Source organism: Melopsittacus undulatus, chromosome 4, assembly GCF_012275295.1.
Source record: "Melopsittacus undulatus isolate bMelUnd1 chromosome 4, bMelUnd1.mat.Z, whole genome shotgun sequence".
NCBI lineage: Eukaryota > Metazoa > Chordata > Aves > Psittaciformes > Psittaculidae > Melopsittacus > Melopsittacus undulatus.
The window spans coordinates 109,577,161-109,600,851 of NC_047530.1; the positions used below are offsets into that span (position 1 = coordinate 109,577,161).

Sequence of the window (23,691 nt, forward strand, 5' to 3'; positions counted from 1 at the left end):
CTTAGCATCCCCATAGCACTGGACTGGGAATGCAGCAAGGGAATATGAAGTAGTGCCTACACCCAGGGGTGCTGCCCAAACTTTCACACATTGTTTGTCCATGACTTCATGCAATGAATTGCATCAGCTGCAGTCAACAGATGAGGTTTTGGTATTATAAGAAGTGCAATAATCCATTAGCTAAAGGTCTGATGGTGAAGATGTGGACTCCCTGCTCATCTCACAGAGATGCTGAAGCTCCAAAGGGGTCCTTCACCCAAGAGAAGATGGTTTATGGGCTTTGCAGCTGCTCAGTTCTGTCTTGTTGAGACTTCTGGTCCTCCATAATATTTCAGTCTTAACACTGGAAAATATCATTCATATGTCTAAAAAAAGCTGTTTTGAAGAATGAAAGAAAAAAAACCCACCCTATTTTCATACTAATTTGAGGCATCATGCAGGAGATTTCAGTCCACTCTGTCCAAATGATACTTGAATGTTCACAGATTTAGTTCAGCAAAAGAATTAATTTGCATCTTACCTGGCTTTCCTAAATCATTTGTGGTAGATTAGAGTATGTAGTTTTGAAAGGTACAAAATACTTTCAGAAAATAGCAATTATGAAAGAAGGTTTGACAGATCTTGTTCATTTATGAAGTATTAATTTAAGCCTTGGTAAAATCTGCACCAGCTTCTTAATCCTGACTTCTTATGCTGCAGTTTCTAATCATAGCTGAAATCAAACCTTTTGCTCCTGGATTAAAATGTCCATCACCAGAAATTCAGTTTCCTATTTGGCTACTGCAAGACTCCAATGAAATTATCCCCCAGCAAACTGACTGAACTTTGTGAGTCATCCATTACAGGGCACATAATTTCAGTGCTGCCATCATCATACAGAAAACTCTTCAGATTTGAAGAGTTTCCAATTTATTGCCACCTTCCTAGCACAGGGGCTGGCTATCTCCCCCCTTTGTGAGGATGAGGGCACAGAGGGGACATGATGCCACCCCATTCACTCCATCACCCCTTCCCGTGTTGTCACAATAAGTCTGAGCATCAGTATCTCAAGGGATTGTGTCACCCAGTGCCAATGACCTGAAATGTGCTGCTGTGCTGACTCATACCCACTGCTCTAATAAATGTGATGAAGAATAATATCACAAAAATGGGTCATTCCTCTTCCTAATTCAATTGCCTTGCTGCAGCTTAGTCTTTATTCAGATCTGTCAGCCTTGACCAAGAGACCTGGTACTGACAGGGTCGGGGGCACTGCTGCTAACTGTGAGTGATGGGGAAAAGGAACCTGAGGAATGGCACAACTGAAGTCACACATGATTAGAGATGTGCTGGTGGCTGCAGACATCTCCTCAGCCACCAACAGCATCTGAAGTCCACAAGGATGCACATTAGCAACTGCAGGATTTGCTGGCTGTGCACTTATTGTAAGTCCTGTGATTGCCATCTCCTCTCTCCATAGCCCAAATGAAAACCTCCCTGGCCTAGAGCTTCTTAAGAAACCAACCCCTTGAAAACACCAGCAAACAAACAGCAATCCTCACACACACTCAGGCTTATTGTAGTTACAATAAAGCTTTTTGGAGAGGCTTAGAAGCACTACTGAGGAGGTACAAACCTGATTCCAAAACAGTACTAAAGATATAGGATTTGGAACCAAATCCAGAGAAAACACAACAGGCACCATGGCAGGGGTTAAACAGTTCAACTTACATTGCCATTTCCAATGAACCACCACCCTCTCAAAGGGAAGGAAAATGGAAGGTATGAAAAAACCATATGTGCCTGAGAAATTTCCTTTAAAGCCCTCAAAGTGCTCGCATACACTAAGATCACAAGGCTGTTCATTATGCAGATTTAAAGGCCTATAAACAGCTGGTAGTCCTGTCACTGAAGTAATTACATGAAGGTTTTGGAGATTTAAATCCAGTTCTTTGGACATTGTTTCTATTCAGTTCATCACAGTGGGATCTCTAATTTGCTCGACATAGTCAGCAGCCGAGTAGTCTATCTTGGACTAATTAGCACTCTCCTAATGCAGCAGCACACATGACACTGCACAAAAACAAGTGTGAGAGTTGCAGGTTCTCTGCCTTCAAAGTGCTCTTGTGATGCTAAAACCTTCTGCATGATCAACACTTTCAATCTGTTAAGATTCCTTCGTAAAATCCTGCCCATGACTTACAATTAAAACAACTTGGGGGGTTTTGGATGGGAAGGTAAATGGGAACTGCACAGATGTTGGTATTTGTATGGGAATGATGTCGAATGCCAATTATTTCTTGCTCCCTTCAGGAAACTAAAGTTATAACAACACTGTCAGAACACTGGAAAACCGTCCTAGCTAATCATTTCATGTTATCAGTAAAGACACTTTAGCCTGATGGAATAATCTTGAATGGAGAAAAATCTCCGAAGGTCAATGCTCTTATTTCTGGGTGAAAACCATCTTATTGGAATAAATGCTTTTAGTCCAGAAGCACATAGCAAGCTTATTTCAGAGAGATAATCACAGCAAACTTGTCCGGTGCAGAAAGAAAAGCCTCATGCTGTGGTTTAATCCCCATTTACATCTGCCACAACAGCAGATTGTCCAAGGGGACAACCCCACCTCTCCTGTGCTGCTTTCCCCCATAGGCATGGATGTGCATGTGGGGAATGGCCAGGGAATGGCTTTGGGTGGTGGAAAACAAATTGAATAGCTGATGTTATCGCCAGTGCTTGCAGCAAGTGTGTGAGCACCTCTGGGCTGCACAGACGGATGCTGCTTCTGCCCAGCCACAAACATGCCTATAAACCATCCCTGGGGTCACTGTGTCGGGGTCAGTGGAAATTAAACTCATCAGACAAATTGCTCTTAGGAAAAAGCCTGTTTGAAAGTGCACGAGGGCGTCCTGGCAATGAGCCCTATGGACCTCAGAGCCTCAGCCTTCTACCTCTACAAATCCCAAAGGCAACAGGAAAGAGGAAAAACAAGACAGCAGAAAACCATCAGACTGAAAAAGGTAACCACAAGATCACACCCTGAAGCCTAGAGGTGTCATCAGTACAACTCTGTATACTTAAGCAAGTTTCCAGGTCATCATTTGACTCACTTGGGTTCTTAATTTCAAGTGCTGTTTCAATGTGTGTTGCTGTGGAAAAGCTGCCTGCTTCCTGAGACCAAAAAACATGAGGGCAGTCTGTGGTCGGGAGAGATTTCTTAAGACTAGCAGGGAAAACAGAAGAACCACCAAATACAATGCCAATGGATATGGGGATGTGGCAAAGCAACTGTCTTGTGTCTACAGAACTGCCCAGTTCCCTTGACTTCTAATGATGACTGAAGTCTCATAACTGTTATGGTCTTTATAAGTGGCTGCAAGAGGCATAAGCTTCCAGATGACTATAGGAATGTACATGGCACCATAAGGAGGACATGGGGAAGGTCTCTGCCCAGGGCACCCAAAACAACTGGACTGTATCCTGGAAAGCAACGGTTGCAATAACACAACATTGAGCCTCAGCCACAGCCTCTGTTCCCAGCTTTGGTGTCAAAGTCATCCACTTATAGACCACAGCTGACTCAACCAGGTTCAACCAGAGATGGAGGTGGCATTGAGGACTTAATGTGTTTGGACAGTAACTAAAGGGGCTGCAGGAAAGCTGGAGAGGGGCTTGGGACAAGGGATGTAGGGACAGGCCAAGGGGAATGGCTTGAACCTGCCAGAACAGGGGAGACTGAGCTGAGCTCTTAGGCAGAAGCTGTTCCCTGTGAGGGTGCTGAGGCGCTGGCACAGGGTGCCCAGAGAAGCTGTGGCTGCCCCATCCCTGGCAGTGCTCAAGGCCAGGTTGGACACAGGGGCTTGGAGCAGCTGCTCCAGTGGAAGGGGTCCCTGCCCGTGGCAGGGGTTGGAGCTGGATGGGCTTTAAGCTCCCTTCCAACCCAAACCATTCCAGGACTCCATGACATACAGACACACTGTAGGATGTGTCTCTTCTTTTTCCTTTTCTGGCCAGGTTGACCCCTGCATAAACCTCAGGCTCTTTACCTCTTGAAGAACTGGGTTTGAAATACAGAATCAGGGATGAACCCTGCCATGTGTCCTTTGGGAGGCAATGCTGCTCTCTTCCCTCACCATCTTCTACCTTCCCTCCTGTCTCCCCTGTGTCAGCTCGTCTGATCACATCACTGTTTGATGAGCTGGACCAGTCATTTGATCTGAACCTCAAAGAGGGAAACCTATTTAATAATAACTAAAAAAAAACTAAGAAAAAGTGATGAAAAATAACTAAAAAGCAGCTCCTGCTATATCAGATCACTGATCCAACTGAAATGGATGGGCCATGGATGGGCCATATGCAGAGACAGAGCAGGCTGTGACACTGCTGCTCGTGCCCACAGTCTCCCTTGCTTTGGGCTGTAATATGAAATGGCATCCTTAAATCACCAGGATTTTGGTGTCCACTTCCCACCTCTGTAAATGGAACCATTCTTGCACCCCTGCATTTTCCTTCCATTTTCCTTTTGTTTTCTAGTACATGACACAAAGACCTTCATTGCTGTAAAAGCACATTTTACATGCTAAAATGGCCTTTGCAGAGAATGCAGAATAATGATGGCAACAAAGGAAGAGAAGGAGAGGCTGTGATCCTGGTGGAATGGGGATGTAATCAGCACAGATATCAGAACACAGACATCCTTGGTGAGCACGGGAGAGACGCCCTTGTCTCTTCTGCAAGCAGGATTGGAGATAGAAAAACTTAGGAGCATGGGTAGGAAACCAAGACCCTCCACTCTGGGTCTCACTCACAATACTGATCTTTCTGCACAATAACATCCACCAGGAGAAGCCCCAAAATACCAACTATCAGGACTCAGAGCAAATTAAATGAGCTTGGTACACTCCTACACAGCCCTCTGGACTGCAGCCTACGCAGTTGTGCTTTATCGGGGGTCTAGGATTTCCAATATTAATCACAGTTATGCTTAAAGTGACACTTCTGTCATTAGAAAAATGAAGATCTCACAAACAGAAAATTACACGAGGGCAGATGAGTTACAGAAACTAAAGATTCTCTTTAGACAAATTTCTCTTTAATGACTAGCCGCTGAAAGAGGGAAATAGTCATTTACTTGAATAATTAATTCATATATTTCAATATTATGCTTTTATTGCTCATTAAGCAAGCATAAAGATTAATCTTTAATTATAATTTCAGGAGAAATAGGTCCAACCTTTTGGTTTTGTTTCATAATATATTTGGGGAATGGTTTGAGGGACTTTTGAAGCCAACCAAAGGGGGGTATATTTGCTGCTCCTTCTAAGATATAAGACTAACTCCTGGCCTGTGCCACTGCTGGAAGAGCTTCCTGGTGCTGGTGCTGAGCCCCAACACTGCAGGGCAGCATGGCTCTGAGAGCTCTCAACCCAGGTAAATTAACTTGGTTAATGGAGGTGGGGAATGGATTTTAGCTAGTCTTTAAAATATAACTTGTGTTTTGTGCTTTGTTTGCTTCTCTTTATTTAGTTTTTACTATAAAAACCCATTTCCTATCTGATGAAAGGTGGACTCTGTCATACCACAGCAAACAGCACAGCTGTAATGAAAGCAATTGGTACTCTGCAATGCAAAGCAGGAAAAGAGCCCGAGATGGGGACTAGGCCCAGCTTTCCTGCACCTAATCATTCCCCAGGAAGCAAACAGTAGGTTTCCCAGCGTTGAGGACATCAAAGATTTTCTTTCCTGCTTGTTCCAGGTGGCCCATCTCGTTTAGTGTTTTCAATTGATTTACTTTTCAGAGGAACAACATGGCTTCAAACAGCCACAGATTTAAAACCAAAGCGTAAAGAGCAATGGCAATCAATCAAATCAATCTTTTTCTTTAGTCAAGTGAATTAAGCAACAGCCAGATGGCAATTAACATTAAAAAAAAGGAAAGAAAACAAAAAGGAAAGAAAGCCAAAAGTAATTTATTTAATACCCTGCGTCTAGATAATATTTACAGAGGTACTATTGGGAAGGAGCTTCTCAGAGAGAACTGTTTTACTCACTGGATATTAAGTCCTTTTACCACTAGGGTACCTGACATCATCAACTTGAATGAGGAAATCAGAGTTTAGATGTGCTGATTTAGCAGCCTTGCACACAGCTCTGGGCAGACAAGTGCTCTTTCACAGATAGCTCACTGCTGAGTGCTCCATGAGCCAAGTGACAAGTCCACATCTGAAGCTGCTATGAAGAGTGGACTGGGACTCCTCCTCCTGCATCCCACCTATCCTTTTACCTGTCACTTCTCTCCCTACAACTATTCCTTCTGTAAGCTGTGAGAGGTGTGAAATGCTATTTGTTGCTATCACCTCTACTGTCAAATGCTATTTGTTGCTATCACCTCTACAACTAGCAGCAACTTGCACCATGCACCATGCTGAACACAGCTGCATGTGACACTGACAGAAAGCACCAAGGTGGTCTCCTTCCAGTGCCACAGAAAACATCTCATTCCCATTGACCCATCTCTGTGCTTCAGCAACTTTCTGCTTTGAGTATTAGGACAGATGCTGGAGCATTGACAGGGTGAAACAGGAACGTGTCACAAAATTAATATGGAAACACTATAAATGTGGCAAGATGTCAAAGACAGCTACAGATCAGCTGCTGGTCACGATTCAGCTTACCACTGAGAGGGTGAGGAACAGTGAATTGCTTTCTTCTGCTCGAAGTGGATGTTGAGGCAGGCTTACGAAGAGATGCTCCTTGGTTGGTTGCAGGAGCTTCGCTCTGCTGGGCTTTCCTCAGCTGGACCATTTGTTCAAGTCTCTTCAGCCTTTCTTGTGAGCGAGAGATGAACTGGGGGTTGTGGATTTCTAATGCTTCCTACATAGAACCAATTAGGTTGGGAAAGACCTTTAAGATTGGCATGTCCGTGAAACAGGGAAACTGCTTCATTTGAAAGAATCAAAAGGCAATATGCATCTGACTGGGTTCAGTCAGAGACTATCAATGAAAGTGATTGCTCATCTGTACAAAAGTTGGCAAGCTGCCTTTCCATCTGTCTTTACTTCTTTCCACAGTCAGAAAGCTGCCTTGGTGTGACATTACCACATCAGACGAAGGAGAACCTTTGAAAAACCCCGATTTCCAGAACACGTATTTGAATTACATATTTTAGATGTACATATTTTTATATGTAATATGTCATATTGTTCTATGTTTATATGTTTTGAGTTACATATTTTATAAGTTATCCAAATCCAAGTTCTTGATGTTTTGCCTATTTCCTTGTCTCACCCTATCGCCAAAGCAGCTTGTCACTGACAGTTCACAAGCTTTCCAGTTTATTTAGATTGTCATGCAGATCTATTCACAGATGAGCCAGAAGGAAAAGGCTTTCCAGTCAAAGGCTGCTTCAACATTTAGGAATGTCTTAGGACAGAAGAGACGAGTGGAGATTGGTCATTAACATGTGCCAGAGGAGAAGACAGGAAAGCACGCCTGGGGCTTGGTATCAGCCCAGGGTCCTATCCACACCTATGGTGGCTGCTCATTGAAATTGGCAGTTTTGAGGTACAGTTTCAAAAGTGTCTTTGGAAAATGTGTAAATCCCTGAATATTTAACATGCTTCTCTGCAGGAATGGCAGCTGGGGCTTGAAATGGGAAATTTTACAACCAGACAACCAAGGAAATCTTGGCATCCTCTACATAAAAAGGACATGGAACTGTTAGAACAAGTCCAGAGGAGGCCATGAGGATGCTTAGGGGCTGGAGCATCTCCTGTATGGAGACAGGCTGAGAAAGTTGGGGCTGTTCAGCCTGGAGAAGAGAAGGCTGCGTGGAGACCTCAGAGCAGCTTCCAGTGTCTGAAGGGGGCTACAGGGATGCTGGGGAGGGACTCTTCATTAGGGACTGTAGTGACAGGACAAGGGGTAACGGGTTGAAACTTAAACAGCAGAGGTTTAGATTGGATATAAGGAAGAAATTCTTTACTGTGAGGGTGCTGAGGCACTGGAATGGGTTGCCCAGGGAGGTTGTGAATGCTCCATCCCTGGCAGTGTTCAAGGCCAGGTTGGACAAAGCCTTGGGTGCCATGGTTTAGTGTGAGGTGTCCCTGCCCATGGCAGGGGGGTTGGAACTGGATGATCTTAAGGTGCTTTCCAACCCAAGCTATTCTATGATTCTATGATTCTTCCCTCAGCCATGTCCCAGGAAATAAACAACATCCATAAAATAAAACTAACAAAAAAGAAAAAGGAAAAATAATAATTACAAAATCAATCCCCGTATTAAGAACAATAAATGGATGTTTACCCTCAGTGTCCGCGGGGCTGGTGGATGTTCCTCAGGCTGGGAGCCAGTTTCTGGCTGGGTGAGTGCATCGCTTTGCCCATGAGTAGCATCTAGCGAGTGAGCCATGGATAGTGTTACACTGCTGGCTCCCTCCTGCTCATCCTCCTCCTCATGCTCCTTCGGTTTGTCACTTGAACCACGGAATACATAATTGCCTTGGAGAGATTTAAAAGTTCATTAAGAGGGCATGGTTAATTTTTTATTGGGTTCTCCACCTCATTAGACAGAGAGGACAATTTCTGAAATAAGAATACCAAGGTATTATTAATAGGCCTCATTATGCAGAAGAGATCAAATCTAATCATAGGTGCTGCTCGCTGCCCTGTGACACCCAGCGTATCTTTCACATTAAGCCAGACATCTCATCGAAGCACAATTAAACTGCTCGGGTGTTTAGCTCCATTTGCTGGTATTTGCTTCCCAAAAGCAAGATGCTTCTGTGACACACTTGCATTATGGAAAGCAAAGGACATCATGCTGCGACTTGTAGTTTGAGTTCATTTCAATTTATTGCATGTATTGTAGGAAATGACATATTGTTATGGACCTTAAGCACACATCATTTCTTTTTGACTATACTGAGACTTTCCCAAACACTGCTCTCATTTTGATCTTTGTTGATAATGCAGTTTGCTTCCTATCATTTCTGTATATACATTAGCCAGTGGAAAGACTCCATGAAGCAAATACTAAAAGGTTAATGTGCATTATATTATTATAAAAGCTGTCAATTCACATTGGGAAAAAAGAGAGATTATTTTCTACAGCTATAATTACACTTTAATGTTCTGTGACCGATACCCTCACAAATTAGGACCAAAAGAGGCAAAAATCAGAGCTGACAAAACTCTCATATAGAGGACAGAATAATCCAGACTAACAAAGGAACTTCAGAAGAGCTCCATCTGAACTCTTTTGAAAAGTCATGCTGGAGCACTTCTTCCTTGCCAAATAATTTGATTTCTAGAACTAAATATCTGGGAATAAAGCCCATTACTGTTTTATTTCAATTTTTGGTTACAATAAACTTAAAATATTTTCCTCTTTATGACATATTGTACATATTATATTGTACTTAAAAAAAACATATTAAAATGATCTGTGTTGGGTACATTTGCCTTATAAAAGCCTGAACTGTATTTCCTCCCTAATACTGTTCTTATTCACATTTTGGGGGAAAGAAAAAACCCTTGAAACCTGTGAACATGAAATTAAACTCCTTGATAAGCCAGGCTTACAGAGGTACTGATTAACTTTATCTTTCATAGATCTCAGTGGATGCTTCGCTGTTGTAAAACTAAGTCTCTTCCAGTTAGGGAAATGGCATGATTTAACTCCAGGCACTGAAATCAGAACATAGGTTTCTCTCATTTAAATGGGTCTTATATTCAGTAGCTTTACAGTCAATAATGAAGAAGTTTTGCCTACCTGCCTACAAAAAATCTGTAAGAAAAAAAACGCTAAGAAGAAAAGCATTTTTAAGGTAATTTGGGGGCAAATTTCATACAAACCTATTAATACTAAAGCCAAACTGATCTACAGGATATCTCACTTGTCTCCTGCAAAAATACCTTATGCATAAATACAGCTGCTCATGTCATCCCTATTTTAGCTCTATGAATAAATGTTGGAAGTAAGACATCCCAACTGGTGCTGAACTACAAGAAATCATATTTTACATGCGGAAACCTTGTTGATGCTCATAGTTCAGGCTGTTGTGTCAAAAAAGAGAAAGATTGCAGAAGTGAAAGGTGTCTGAACAAGGCTGTGAAAATAACCTCATTCCTGGTGGTTTTGGTTGAGCTGGGACTGCCTGACTCTGCAATTCTAATGCTTTTTCAAGATTGCCTTGAATCTACTTACAAAGTAAGCCTATCGTTCTCATTTTAATCTTGTTTTCTATTAACCATAGCAATGTATACAGTCAGATTAGCTGATTGATCTCTCACCAGATGACTCATGCTCAGCACTTAAAGCTGGACTAAAATGGACTGAATTTCCATTATTTCACTTTTTTTTCTTTGAGTCTGATCTCATCTTATTATTGAAACCATATTCCTAACAACCACAGTAGGATTTGTACCTTACTTTTTAGGAGCTGGTTTTCCCTATGAACATTTTCTTCCAGGAAGGTTCTTGATGAAGCTGTTATATTGCACAAGCTTCTGGAGACAGAGAGTTTTGGTTTCAGGATGCCCTGTGTTTGGATCTCTTTGGATCTGGAGGTGCCTTTGGAGGGATCTCTCTTTCCCAATGAGCCATCACTAGCAACAGCAACTGCCTTTCTGGATGCTGTATCTGGAAGAGAGCCAGAGTCTGTTGCGCTGCTCCCGCCTGCGGTGCATTGATTCTTCTTGCTTCCCGACAGCATTTGTGTCCCTGTGAAAAAGAGGGAAAAAACCCAAATTCTATAACATGAGAACATTTTTCTTTCATCCCTTTAGTCCTCATAATTTCTATTTCCTGCAAAACTGCTTTCAGTGATAGTTCCTGAAAGTTGTGATAGGAATATTACCATGACTGCCATGCAGCTGTACTGCAACAGAGGATACACTGCCATTTTAACCAATATAAACACACTGTGATGGGCAGCATGGAAGGAGTCAAGATACCTCTGACAAAAAGGCATCCTATGTGTCTTGTATTGTCTCTTATTCAAAGAAACACGCAGAGAATTGCACCAGCAGTGCAAGTGATTTGTTAGTGACTTCATATAGAATCATAGAATCATTCACTTGAAAGAAACATTTTAGATTGGTTAAATCTGGTCAAAATTATAGTTAGTTATAGTTATATAAGCTATAGTTATAGGATTCAGTGGTGGCTGTGATGAAAACTGAGGTTCAAGTAGTTTCAGGATCAGGGTTTTAACCTCTTTGTAATTGAGCGGCTGCCTCAGAAACATCTCTTGTCTCCAATTCCTAGCACCCTGTTTTAATTCTGTGCAAAGCTGCAGTAGGAACCAGTGGCAAAAGGGTCTGATTTGTACAAAATATGCTCTTTCCTAAAGTACTTTTGATGAGAAGGATGTTGCACAGCACCCACAGCTGCAGGACCCTGCTGTGTCAAAAGTGACAGAGCTAGCTGGGGAAGCTCTGTGCTATAGACACCTTGAAAGATGGCTCAGCCCGACCACCACTACTGCCAGCAGAACCCTGGAAAACTGAAAACACAGGCAAATAAATACAACACAGTGTTCAGTTTTCAAGGAAAGGGTATTTTAAGCAGAGTTTTGAAGAGGTAGAATAGTAAAAACCCAAAATATCAGGAAATGAAATCCAAAGAACTGGGGACAGCAGAGAGAAAGGAGGAGGTGATGGGAACTGTTTCATGTCCCTATAAAACACTCAGCAACAGTCTCTGGTAGGTAGGCACTCTCATGGCCAGGCACACAGCATGAACTCTGCTCCTTCTTTTCAATGATGTGCATATACTGCCTATTGACAGTCCTAGGCTGCCCTGGGACCTAAAGCTTTATGTAGATGGAAATTTTCAATAACTATTAAAAATCTCTGAAAGAAGGCAAGCAAGAAATGTGAGAGGTACAAGGGATAAAACCAACAACTGATTTCAGACCTAACCATAAACTCAAACTAGGCAGGGACAGTCCTGTTTTATATTGTGGACATACCTTCAATGAATGACTGGTGTTTCATGACAAATGCTTTTGTTAAAGTGGCAGTATAGTTATTTTCTGACTTAATTTCAGCAGCTGCACCTCTCCAAGCACTTCTTTCCAATGTCTTAGTTGAGGGCATTAGGCATTGAGGCAAATGAAAGTTAGAAGTGTTTTTCTCTGTTTCTCAATCGATGAGAAAGAGATGGCACATCATTAAACCATAGAATAGTTTGGGTTGGAAGGGACCTTCAAAGTCATGTTAGACACTTCTTTATCTCCTAGCCATTAAGTATCCTGCAGTGCTGTGTGAGAAGTTTTGGTTCACTTTCTCAATCCTTAAGCCACTCACAGTAGATGAGAAATATTCTTTGCCCCAAAATGATTATCTCCTACACATCTTAATGACCTGAATAGCTCATGTTTCTGTATTTCTGAGGCATTTAAGGCACAGCATCCAGTGTTTTTCCCTTACCACACAGATCAGAAAGCTTTAACCTCTTAAGTTCCCTTCTGTAACTTCCCATACAGGGAGAAGGGGCCAGCTTCTCAGGGGATCCTATAGCGATGGATCCCTGAAGATCAGCATAGACATAAAAAGACCCCCAACTTTTTCCTAGTTAAATTCACTGGGATAAACCCCATCCTAAGCAATTTCACAGCCATAAGAAAATCTGGTCAAAGCAAAGAAGCGCGCACAGAGCTCTCAAATTCTAGGCTACCATCCAATCACACCCTCTGCTCTCTGGTAGAACTCACTTTTCTCCTTGCTTTTCACACATTGCAAATATTTGCCTTATCTTTTGTCAAAACATAGCTCTCTCCCCAGATGAAAACAGTTTTGATGCAAATACTGTCAACAAACTGAGCAGACTCGATTCTGCTCGTACCCTCAGTTGGAGCTCATGCATTTACAGTGATTTCTTCCTCCAGTCCCTGACCAAACCCATACCTGCAGTTATACACTGGTTTCTACAAATAATTTATGACATATAGAGGGGGAAAAAACCCACTGGGACAGATTAATGGGGTCATGGGCATCAAAGAGTCCTAGTGGGAGGAGGTAGAAACAAGCAGCATGGTAGGAGAAGATGAAAAAAGCAGCAGGTAGCATTAAGTAACTGCAGAGCAGCAGAGGAGGAAGTCTTTTCACAATGTCAGCCAAGATACTGGAAGGATAGAGGAGGGAAAAAAAGAGAGAGCGAAACCACAGAAAGAAATCGAATGGAAAACAGATTATCTCTTTAAATCATCTTTTAAATTAAAAGAGTTTACTGGCCAGCAGAAATCAGAGAGGGGAAGGAAAGAAAGTGGAAAGGAGAAAAGAGTTCCTGCTCTTCCAAGGCAGCATCACAGTAGGAGATAATTTGCCTTCATATCAAGAAACAGTCTGTGCAACAAATGTATGTGTTGCGAAGCCAAAGGACTTCTTCACCAAGATTGTGGGATTGCTCAACCACTGTGGTGTCCCCAGGAGAGGCTATTTGCTGCTGGGTGTTAGTATCCAAAACTGCAGTCGTGAGGGTGGTGAAGATGGGCTGCAAGGTAGCAGAATAAAACAGTGGAGATCAGAGTGAGTGACAGACTTGTCTATAAGTCACATCTCTTAATAACTTAGAACATGAGTCTGCACAGACAAGAGTTGCCTGGAGTATTCACACTCCATTTACTCCTAACTACCAAACTAGCTATTTGTGGATATTGGCTTCCAAGTGTAAGTATAGGAACCTTCAGGAGCTGAGAATTAAGCCCAAGGAATTTTCTTCCATTTAGGGCAAATGGAAACAGCCTTTCCTTCTGTACTGCACCCGTTCCCTGGTAGAAGAAATGCCACCAGTGGCATTCTGCCCGTAAGGTATGGAGATTCCCTATAAAGATGTGAATTAAAAGAGAAAGTAAAGAGAGGCATGAATAAGACTAGGAGTGATGTCTAAAACTAAGGAAATGTAATGGCTGCTGCTTAGCATTTTAGGCCAACAAAAGGTTGCCTGAGAAAGAATGTTAAAGAGCAAGATTCCTTATGCCATTCAGGTATAAGAACTCTGCATCCTTCCTGCATGAAACATGTCTGCCTTGGATCTTGTACTGCTATTAAAATTAAACCTTAATCCTTATTAGATTCACAGCATGGTGGGGCTTTTTTTTGGTAGTCAATTAAGGCAGTAGGAAAAGGTGCACCTTGTTCTTGTCTAACATTGGAGGCAATCAGAATAATAACAGAGCCAATCTGCTGAATTCTTCACTCTAACTCCCACTAGAATTAACCTTTCCATTCAAAAGGTACACCCAGGCACAGCCAGTTCCCAGGGATACACAGCAAAGCAAAGCAGACATGGGCATCAAATATCAACTCCCTCATCCTCAAAGCAGCTGTCAATTACCTTCATGCAGATGCAAATGATGTATAGGGGAAAAAAGGCAAAGGTACTTAAAGGTAGGATCACAGAGTTTCACTCTGTACATCTGAGATCGTTTTTAATGTACTGTGTGGGGAATTAGGACTGTTACCCTCATTAAGCCTATCTGGAATTGTATACCTAAATCCCCACGCACCAAACTTGAAATATATATGCCCCTCTGAGATTAGCTAGAATTGCAACTGGATGACTAGTAATATGTGTTTTTACTATTATCCCAGCTGAAGAAAGACTTTAAAACTAATGAACAAAGACATGCAAGTGTAATGCTTTGGGAGATACGGGAGAACCAAACTCAAAGAAACAGAAAGCAGAATGATTCCATTAATAAAACTCAGTGAATGCAGATCCTTGTTGTAAAAGTTCAGCTGCTTCCAGGAGAAAAAGGAGTAAGATCATAATTGTGTTCAGAGAAAAGTCATTTTTGCCCTATGCAAGAAAGAGGATGACAAGTCTGAGTTTTAAATAATGACTTACTGAAAACCATATGATATTGGAGGAGTTAAATCTATTCTGTAAAACCAAGGGTGGGTTTTCAAAAGCTCCTTTTTTAAACGAATCCTTGATCTCTGAGTAAAATAACTATATTGTTTTACTGTAAAGTATCTCTTTACATTTTCCTCCCTCTCCCTTCAGGGGGTTTTGCTAACAGGAAGTGACCCTGCATTACAGCAGGTTAAACTTGCCTTTCCTTGAAAGACGCACAATTCAGGCAAACATACCCTTTTGCATTGTTACTGCTTTTTTCCCCTCCTTTCACTTTACAACAGGATAATGCAGCTTCTCAGGCTTTCACATAACCCTCTTCCCAGTGTTTCAGTGTGGATTGATCCATAACAAAGTGCTGCTTTGAAACTGGCCAAAGCTCGTTTTAACATGAGCAGCACTACAAATCCTCCCCGACCACCAAGCAAGCCTGACAAGAGGGGGCCAAGGAAGGAGACACACAGCGTTGATTCACTGTGTGCCATTAATGGGATCAGACATCACCACTGTAGGTAGGGTTTACATTATAGACCACCTGCAGGGTATCTTTTTTTAAATTGAATTTAATAAAAGCCCTATGTCTGGGCTGCTGAGCTCTTCCAGACCTCTGTGCTGAGAGCTGATGCTGCTTGTGCCCCAAGCAGAGAGGAGCAGCAATTAATGTTCCTTAAATTTAAGCAACTTCTACCTTACAATCAGAGAATCCCAGACTGGTTTGTGTTAGAAGGGACCTTAAAGCTCCTTCAGCCCCAACCCCTGCCACAGGCAGGGACCCCTTCCACTGGAGCAGCTGCTCCAAGCCCCTGTGTCCAACCTGGCCTTGAGCACTGCCAGGGATGGGGCAGCCACAGCTTCTCTGGGCACCCTGTGCCAGCGCCTCAGCACCCTCACAGGGAACAGCTTCTTCTTTATATCTAACTTGAATCTCCCTGTTTCAGTCTGAACCCATCACCCCTTGTCCTATCACTACAGTCCCTGATGAGGAGCCCTTCTCCAGCATCCTTGTAGCCCCTTCAGACACTGGAAGCTGTTCTGAGGTCTCCAAAATAGATTCTCTTCTCCAGGATGAACAGGCCCAGCTTTCTTAGCCTATACAAACTGTACCTTCTGTACCTTCCTCAAGATTTAGGCTCAGGGATATGTAGCTGTAGGCTGTACAGAGCCCACACATGCCTCAAGCAGCGATCTGTAACCCAAACCCAAGACTCCAGCCTCCTGATGACAAAGACTGATGACTCAATCCCTATAGTGAATCAAGTATTACCACAGCTAAGCCACCTGATCTTAGATATAAGTAAACAGACCACATCACCTCAACAGCCTAGTAACACAGAATAATGGGAACATAGAGGACAATGACAATATTATTAGTTATTTCAGTGTTTGTCAAGGGATGGAAGATAGGATGGATAATTTATTGTTCACATCACTACCAAGGAAAAGGCATCACTTTTGATCAGTGCACAAGCTGCAGCTGGCAAGGAGTGCTATAAAACTCAGATGATTTTACCCACTTTTCTGCTGACCAGCAGCGAGACCTATGTCCTTAACTGCTTTCTGATGCTTGTCAAATGGCTCTTTTGCAAGAGGCAGTGTTAGCTGCTCTTCAGCATTAACATCCATGGAAACTATTATAATTGCAGGAAAACCTGACAATAATGCAGCTCTGCCCATGCTCCCTATTCAAAATGTGATGCTTAAAGAGGTCTTGGATTTACCTTTCAATAAAAACCTGGGGCTGGGCCATGTCCTCAGCTCCATTCCAAGTTCTTCCATTTGCTCCATTCTATTTCTCAAAGACACAAAGCCAAGGCAATTCTGCAAGCCTGAACTGAGACATCCTGATAAACATGTCATTGTAGCTATACTGATGCTTCTTCAAACAGCTTTGCGTGGTGGGGGTAAGGCTTAATTCTCTCAGCTATATCCATAACAACTCAAACTAAAAGTTTAGATTAAAAAGTCATCTCTAACAAAAAAGGTTGTGATACTTCCAGCTCGCTCTTTTTGGTTTTTTAATTGCCATTGTCAGCTGTGGACACAGTTCTCAGAAGGAAGAGGCTTTCCCTTTGCAAAAGCTAATATTTGACTGTAGAAAGTTGTAATCATTGAAAAGAGAAAGCTTATCAAGTGTACCTAAGAGCTATTAATCTTCAACTTATAATCAGCCCAAAGTAGGAAAAGCCTCTTGATATTGAGAAACAGCTTGTTTACAGAAGGCTTTTAGCAAAATTAGTGTAGTCTAACACTTGGCTTCAGAGCAAAGGATCCCACAAGGCAGCTAATCAACAGCATCTCACACCAAGTATCTCTGTGGTGACTGCCAACTCATTGTCTCAAAACACCTTGCAGATAATTGATCAATCTTCTCTCTTGGTGTTAAACAGTTTCTGGGAGCTACAGGGTAGCAATGTGCTGCTCAGGATGGGATGTGATGCACTGACTCCAACTGCACGCAAAGAGCTTTGGTGGAGCAAGGGTGTAATTTGCACTGACTGCACCAGCAAAAAGGAAACGCTTCTGCCTGGCACCTGCAGGAGATTATCTTACAGTCTGAATCATGAGAGTGTGTTATAGCTGCAGAATATTTCAGTGGTCAGGAAGTAATCCGCCTGCATGACGTGAGTCAACTGCTTTGCACTAGTCAGTTCCCCATACCCAGCTGGTTGACAAGAGCATTTGGATGCTTTGCTAACATTTTCCCCCTTTTCTTCCTATGTGCTGGGATGGGATGAAAGGAAAAAGTATTCCCTTTTCATTAAGTTTTTCATAATTTGGAGGCTGGTCAAGCAGCTGGTAATTGTGAATGCCCCATCCCTGGCAGTGTTCAAGGCCAGGTTGGACACAGGGGCTTGGAGCAGCTGCTCCAGTGGAAGGGGTCCCTGCCCATGGCAGGGGTTGGAGCTGGAGGAGCTTTAAGGTCCTTTCCAACCCAAACAATTCCATAATTTGATAATTATTTTCTCATTGGAGATAATCAATCTTAGGTTTTAGACTCATGCCTCAAGTCATCATTGGTTTTCTTGTCATACCTGTTTGGCCATGTGACCCCAAAGCTGTGTCTTTAACAAACCCAACACTTGCAGAGAACTGGCCCTTAGACTGAGGGGATCTCTGTTTGTATTGTTATGAACCATGGAAGTGGTTATTGAAAATACTTTGCAATTTGCAGCTACACTTTCGAGACATTCTTTGTAACATTCACTTACTAAGACACTCATGGTTGCACTTCAAGGATGTCATGCTAGAAGCTACCAGGCATAACTGCAGGGACTCAAGGAGTAATCTGATGCAGTGTGTCTTTAAAAGAAGAAAAGGTTCAGGATGATTCAGGACATTTAAATAGTGATTTGCAGGGTAAGAAATGTATCAACCACTTGGTATTCTCATCATGTCCAAGACACCTACTTGTTCAGTTCTTTCTGATAATTTACCGCATCAACACTGAGCCAAGTACTCAGACTGCAGAACTGTTGCTCCTACTTTAAACCAAGTGTGAATAAGGGGAAAATGAGGCTCTTTCCTCCAGTGGCATAATGCAGTCACTGAATCCGCACACCCCATCTCTTTCTCTTAATCATTAATGATTCTAGCATTCAGTTGTCCACTGCTTGCCCTGAGTGCTAACGAGTGACTTGCCCCCTCCAGAGCCTTTCACTTCAAATTGTCTCACATTGTTACCAGCTCTGACAGCTCAAGATAGAAGTGTCCACCCTGAACCAGATGGAAAACAGTAGAAAAATAAACCCCTTAAATTTCACACAGCAAAACAGGGAGAGCTGAGCTTTAATTTTGATCTTCAACAGACAATATGATGCTCTTTGGGGAAATAATTCGAATTTATGAGTTTCACTCATCGAAATGTTGTGCATAACACATCAAGAGCAGGGAAAACATCCTTCTGCCTCCTAGGGAAACAATTTCTAACAAGTTCAACTATGTTCCATGGTATAAAACTGAGCCTTTAATCTGCAAAAGGCAATTCATGAAGGTGAGGCAATCCTCCAACTTCAAACTGTTTTATGGACATGCCCTTAAACAAGTGAAAACAAGCAAAAACCTCCACCAAAGAACCAAACAAAACCAAGAGCAAAATAACCATCCCTCCCAACCAATCACAGCTCCTTGTTCCCTAAAACAGCAGAGAACTTGTTAAAGAACAGCTAACTCCATGACATCACAGTGCCATTGAATCACCGGTGTTGTCATTGAAAACCAGCTTAGAGGCAGCTTTTGGCTTACACAGCCTTGAGCATCATCTTTCCCTTTTGCTTATATCTGTTGCCTATGACCTCCAATAGTATCTATGCATCTACATCACAGGGAAGAAGGCCACATCGTTCCTCTGGGTCCCACAGTTTTCTAAATAAAGGAGTAAAAATAATACCTCTCCACACTGATCCATTGCTTCTTCTCTTATACCCAATGAGCACCATCACCCCTGCCTTCATTACACCAGGTTAGGGGGTAACTGGCATCAAGCACTTGAAACAAAGAGCAAAGCTCAAGAGCTTGGTACTCCATAAACATGAAAGGGCCCTCCAGAGGAGAGGAGGCATCTCTTTCCTTCTAATAATCAATTGAAAAAGCTCCAAGGCAAGAAAAGGCAACTCCTATTACCCATCACACAGGCTTGGGTCTGTTTTAAAGGCTGGACAGCCTTCCAGGGTCACTTGTAACTGAGGGCTGCCAATTCCTGAGTTTTCAACATCCATAAAGAATGAGTCCTCAGTTTTTCAGTCTGATATGGTACATAAAGGTCACCCTGCAGTGTAACACAGGCCCAACGACACCAAATGTCTAGACTAAGGAAAATTGACAGCCTCCTCCATTTTAAATTTATACCAGATGAAGTGAAACATCAAAGGAGCTCCTTTTAATGAGCTTTTTGGCATGTGGTCCTTTGTTCTTAACAAGTCAGCACCAGCTGCTATGGCCATAATGCCAACTCAGTAACGTCCCTGGCCAGATTCTTGGCTGATGTAAATCAGTGTCACTCCTCTGAAGGAAGATATTCCTATTGGTTGACATCAGCTGAAGATTTGGCTTTTTGTGTTTGGCAGGTGCAAGCTGAAGTAAAATCTTCTGTGCCATATTTCACATTTCTCCTGTCTTCACCATCACTACTGTGTGATGCTGTACACATTCTCAGGCTGCAGAGTCAATTAGCATCAGCTGTAGCTACTCAGGTTTCTATACAATAAATTCCATGTTGTAAGGAACAGCTTTCATCTAATTATATCTTGTTCATATATATGTGTGTATGTGTATATATATATACATATATATATTTTCCCCCCAACACACACACTAATCTTGCACTCTGGGTTATTGCATGGCAACTTTCCCATAAGCAGAATAGGAGGTGAGAACACTAGATAGGCCACATTTAATCATCACAACATTTCAAATACTGCTTAATAATTGAAAGCAAACACTATTAATAGTGTAATAGTAATCTTCAGTCTCAAGATTGCCTACATTAGCCAGTTGTGATAACCATGAGTATATATTAGTTTAAAGGTAACTTACAAATATTTTCTTGCTATACAAAAGTCTCACATACCAGGAGCTTTCCAATGTGTATTTAAAGCAAAACCATATTTTTTCCATTGCAGGTAGTAGCATATTGAAATCCCACAGCGCCAGCTGTTCTGATTTTACTCCAGTACAAGTGCATATATATATATATATACACACATGCACACTACATACAAAATTAAAATAGCTCTTGAAACAAATGAAAGTCTAGCTTTACTCCTTAGAAATCATGCTAGTGGCTTCAACACTTGATAATAAAACTCTCGTTAAGAAAGAAAGAGAGCCTGTAATCATTTGTGGCCATTGAGCACCCTACAAGGCCAGATCCCATCTCAGTTTTCTCCATTCACTGTCTTGGGTTGTTTTGATTAAGTAAATTATGTTTCCAAATCACCAACTGCTCTCTCTGGGAAGAAAGTATAAGCAATGACAATACCGGCTCTCTGATCTGTCTGGTTCACTGTTTAAATGTGGTCTTCCCCTTCTTGAAAGTTCATTCCTGAATTCTGCAGCAGAATAGATGTCAGCAGTGCAGCCCCTTCCCCAAACACCGCCTGTACTGGGGCTGGTACCTAGCGCCCACAGTCACAGCCATCACCATTGTGTCACATTCACCTTCCACTGCTGACTCATGCATACCTCATAATGCTGACTTCCATACTGGTGGGTCGTTTACACAGGTGTGTGATTAGCAACATGCCTTTTGTCATCTCCCTCTGCCTGCCTTCTGCATCCTCCACATCTTCTGTATCTCAACAAAGGGCTGCAGGAGCCAGCACAGTACCTACCATTCAAACTGGAGTTACATTTCTTTCCACCTCAGCTGTTAGAATCATAGAATCATAGAATAGTTAGGATTGGAAAGCACCTCAAGATCATCTAGTTCCAACCCCCTGCCATGGGAAGGGACACCTCACACTAAACCATGGCACCCAAGGCTTCATCCAACCTGGTCTTGAACACGCCAAGGATGGAGCATTCACAACCTCCCTGGGCAACCCATTCCAGTGCCTCACCAACCTCACAGTAAAGAATTTCTTCCTTATATCCAATCTAAACCTCTGCTGTTTAAGTTTCAACCTATTACCCCTTGTCCTGTCACTACAGTCCCTAATGAAGAGTCCCTCCCCAGCATCCCTGTAGGCCCCCTTCAGATACTGGAAGGCTGCTATGTTCTTCCTTAATAACCCAGCACAGCAGTTTTGGGCATGGCAACAAGGAAAAGAACAACCCAAAAGTGTAGGTGTTATAAAAGCTGAAGCATTAGCAGAGGTTATTTCAGTTTATAAGATAGCTGAAGTTTCTGAAGGCTCTCAGGCATCAAGACTTTTACCATTATCTAAGCTTAAATGGATAAATTCAGGTGTTGGCATTTATGATCTTTCACAGCAAAGTGATGATATTGTTTAATCAAAAGGTCAAAATGAATTGAAAGTTGTTCCATTTTCTTCTCTTTGCCCCTTTTTAATAATTCAGCATAGAGCCCAGTAGGTAACAGATTGTAAAAGATGGATGGAAAACTAGATATTCATGTGGAATATATTCTTTAAAAGGCAGGTGAGAAATTAAGATAAAATATGTTCCTGTCTTCAGCAGAAACAAGACTAATCTTTTCATTTTAAACTTACCTTGTATTTATGAGACATCAGCTACAGACAGTAAAGGAAATTGTAGCATTCACTTAAAAGCAGCGTTAGCAAGTTCTGACAGCTTGTTAAAAGCCATGACCAAAGGTAGGGTGATGCACATCAATCACTCATGACAAGGACCTCATGGAGCTTGGCCCAGGCTTACCCTTGGTCATATCTCTGAGGTGGTTTGTTTGGCTCTCTGTGGGTTATTTCACATTAATGTCACACATTCCTTAGGCTGTCCAAGGGATTTAAATGATAGTCACTCACTACAGCAAAATGCCAGTAGGTCCTACAACTATGTCCTCCTGCAGTTCAAGTCTGACTTCACATATAACATAAACTTTCCAGCACTTACAGTCCAAACTCCTGCCAGATAGTGGAAGTAAAATACCCAAACCATTGGAGCCTATAGAAGATACAGGCCATGAGGGTGAAATCACAAAATCATATTTCATCATTGGATGCTATAGCATGAAACAAGGCTTTGAATGCCAAGTCTAAGAGATTTGGATAACTATAACAACCATCCATGAATATAGCCCAGGGTCTACATTAATATTCCTAAAATATCCTTTTCATATGTGGCACACTGTGCAAATACATACCTCTGGAAATTATGTGGACCAACCTCCTACTGACAGCAGGACCTTAGATTAGGTTATCCAGGTCCATGCAAAGCCAAGTCTTGAGTACTTGGATTTGAACATGAAATAGTGCAAGTAACACTCTTAAGTAGAGTCATGATTACTTTAGTTAAATCCCATGAAAAAATAGGAAAAAGACACTTCAAAGAGGCCATGACTCAATTGGCCCTATAGGAAACCACAAACTTGGCCCCAGGATCTGTAAAGCAGATAGGTATTTGGGTGCTCACTCCACTTCAGATCCTAATAAGGCAGCCTATGCATCCTGCAAACTACATTTACAGACTTCACACAGAAAAGTCTAGCCTTGAAAGTAACTTTACTTTTCTACCATGGTGATGCTATTACCACTTGTATTTCTGCTGGCAGGAGGCTATTGCCTACAGCTGCAAACTAATAGAAACTGAGACTTTCTGGGTCATCAGAAATGGGACAGACAAAACGCTCTTCATCCGTAAGATAACTATCATAAACTATTAACACCCTGTCAGAAGCTGTTCACTGCCCCTTCTTCACTGCTCCTTCTTTTTAAACATTTAATTTCACAAGCATTTAATTGCATTAGGATAGAGCAAACCAAAGCTCAAGGTGAATGGGTTTGAACTAGTAAGCACTGGAGGAAAAAATACCTGTAATAACTGGGAATCTGTAATGGTAAAAAAAGACTTTGCTGATGGGGTAGTTATTTCGCTGTGCTGGTAAAACAGCATCTTGCAACACAGGCCTTGAAATTTTGAGCTGTATACACACAAGTGCCACATCCAAAAGCAGGGAGGCCACAGTGTCCCATTATAGCTATCTTTAGGTATTTAAAACTAGTCCAAGAAAAAAACACACAAGCTGTAGAACAGTGCCAGATTCACACCAGAAAGGAATATTGGACCTAAGAGATCACTTCTCTCCCCCACTTCCCCCATTTTTGGAGCTAAATAGCACTCCTTTTATCATTTTCTCCCAGGTTAAATTAATACTGACTGCCTTTCATTTTAAAGAGCTGTAAGGATGTCTTATATTTAACTAGTTTTCT

At 42.0% G+C, this 23,691-nt stretch overlaps 1 protein-coding gene across 1 annotated transcript in view; it reads right to left on the reverse strand.

Moving 5' to 3' along the window:
- C4H10orf90 (chromosome 4 C10orf90 homolog) overlaps positions 1-23,691 on the reverse strand; it is a 70,152-nt gene that overhangs the window by 7,266 nt on the left and 39,195 nt on the right. Inside the window, exons 4-6 of the mRNA XM_034062107.1 lie at positions 10,415-10,705; positions 8,288-8,481; positions 6,657-6,855 (exon numbers count right to left, since the gene is read on the reverse strand). Of these exons, the coding sequence (XP_033917998.1) occupies positions 6,657-6,855; positions 8,288-8,481; positions 10,415-10,705 (684 nt within the window). The remainder of the gene's footprint in view (positions 1-6,656; positions 6,856-8,287; positions 8,482-10,414; positions 10,706-23,691) is intronic.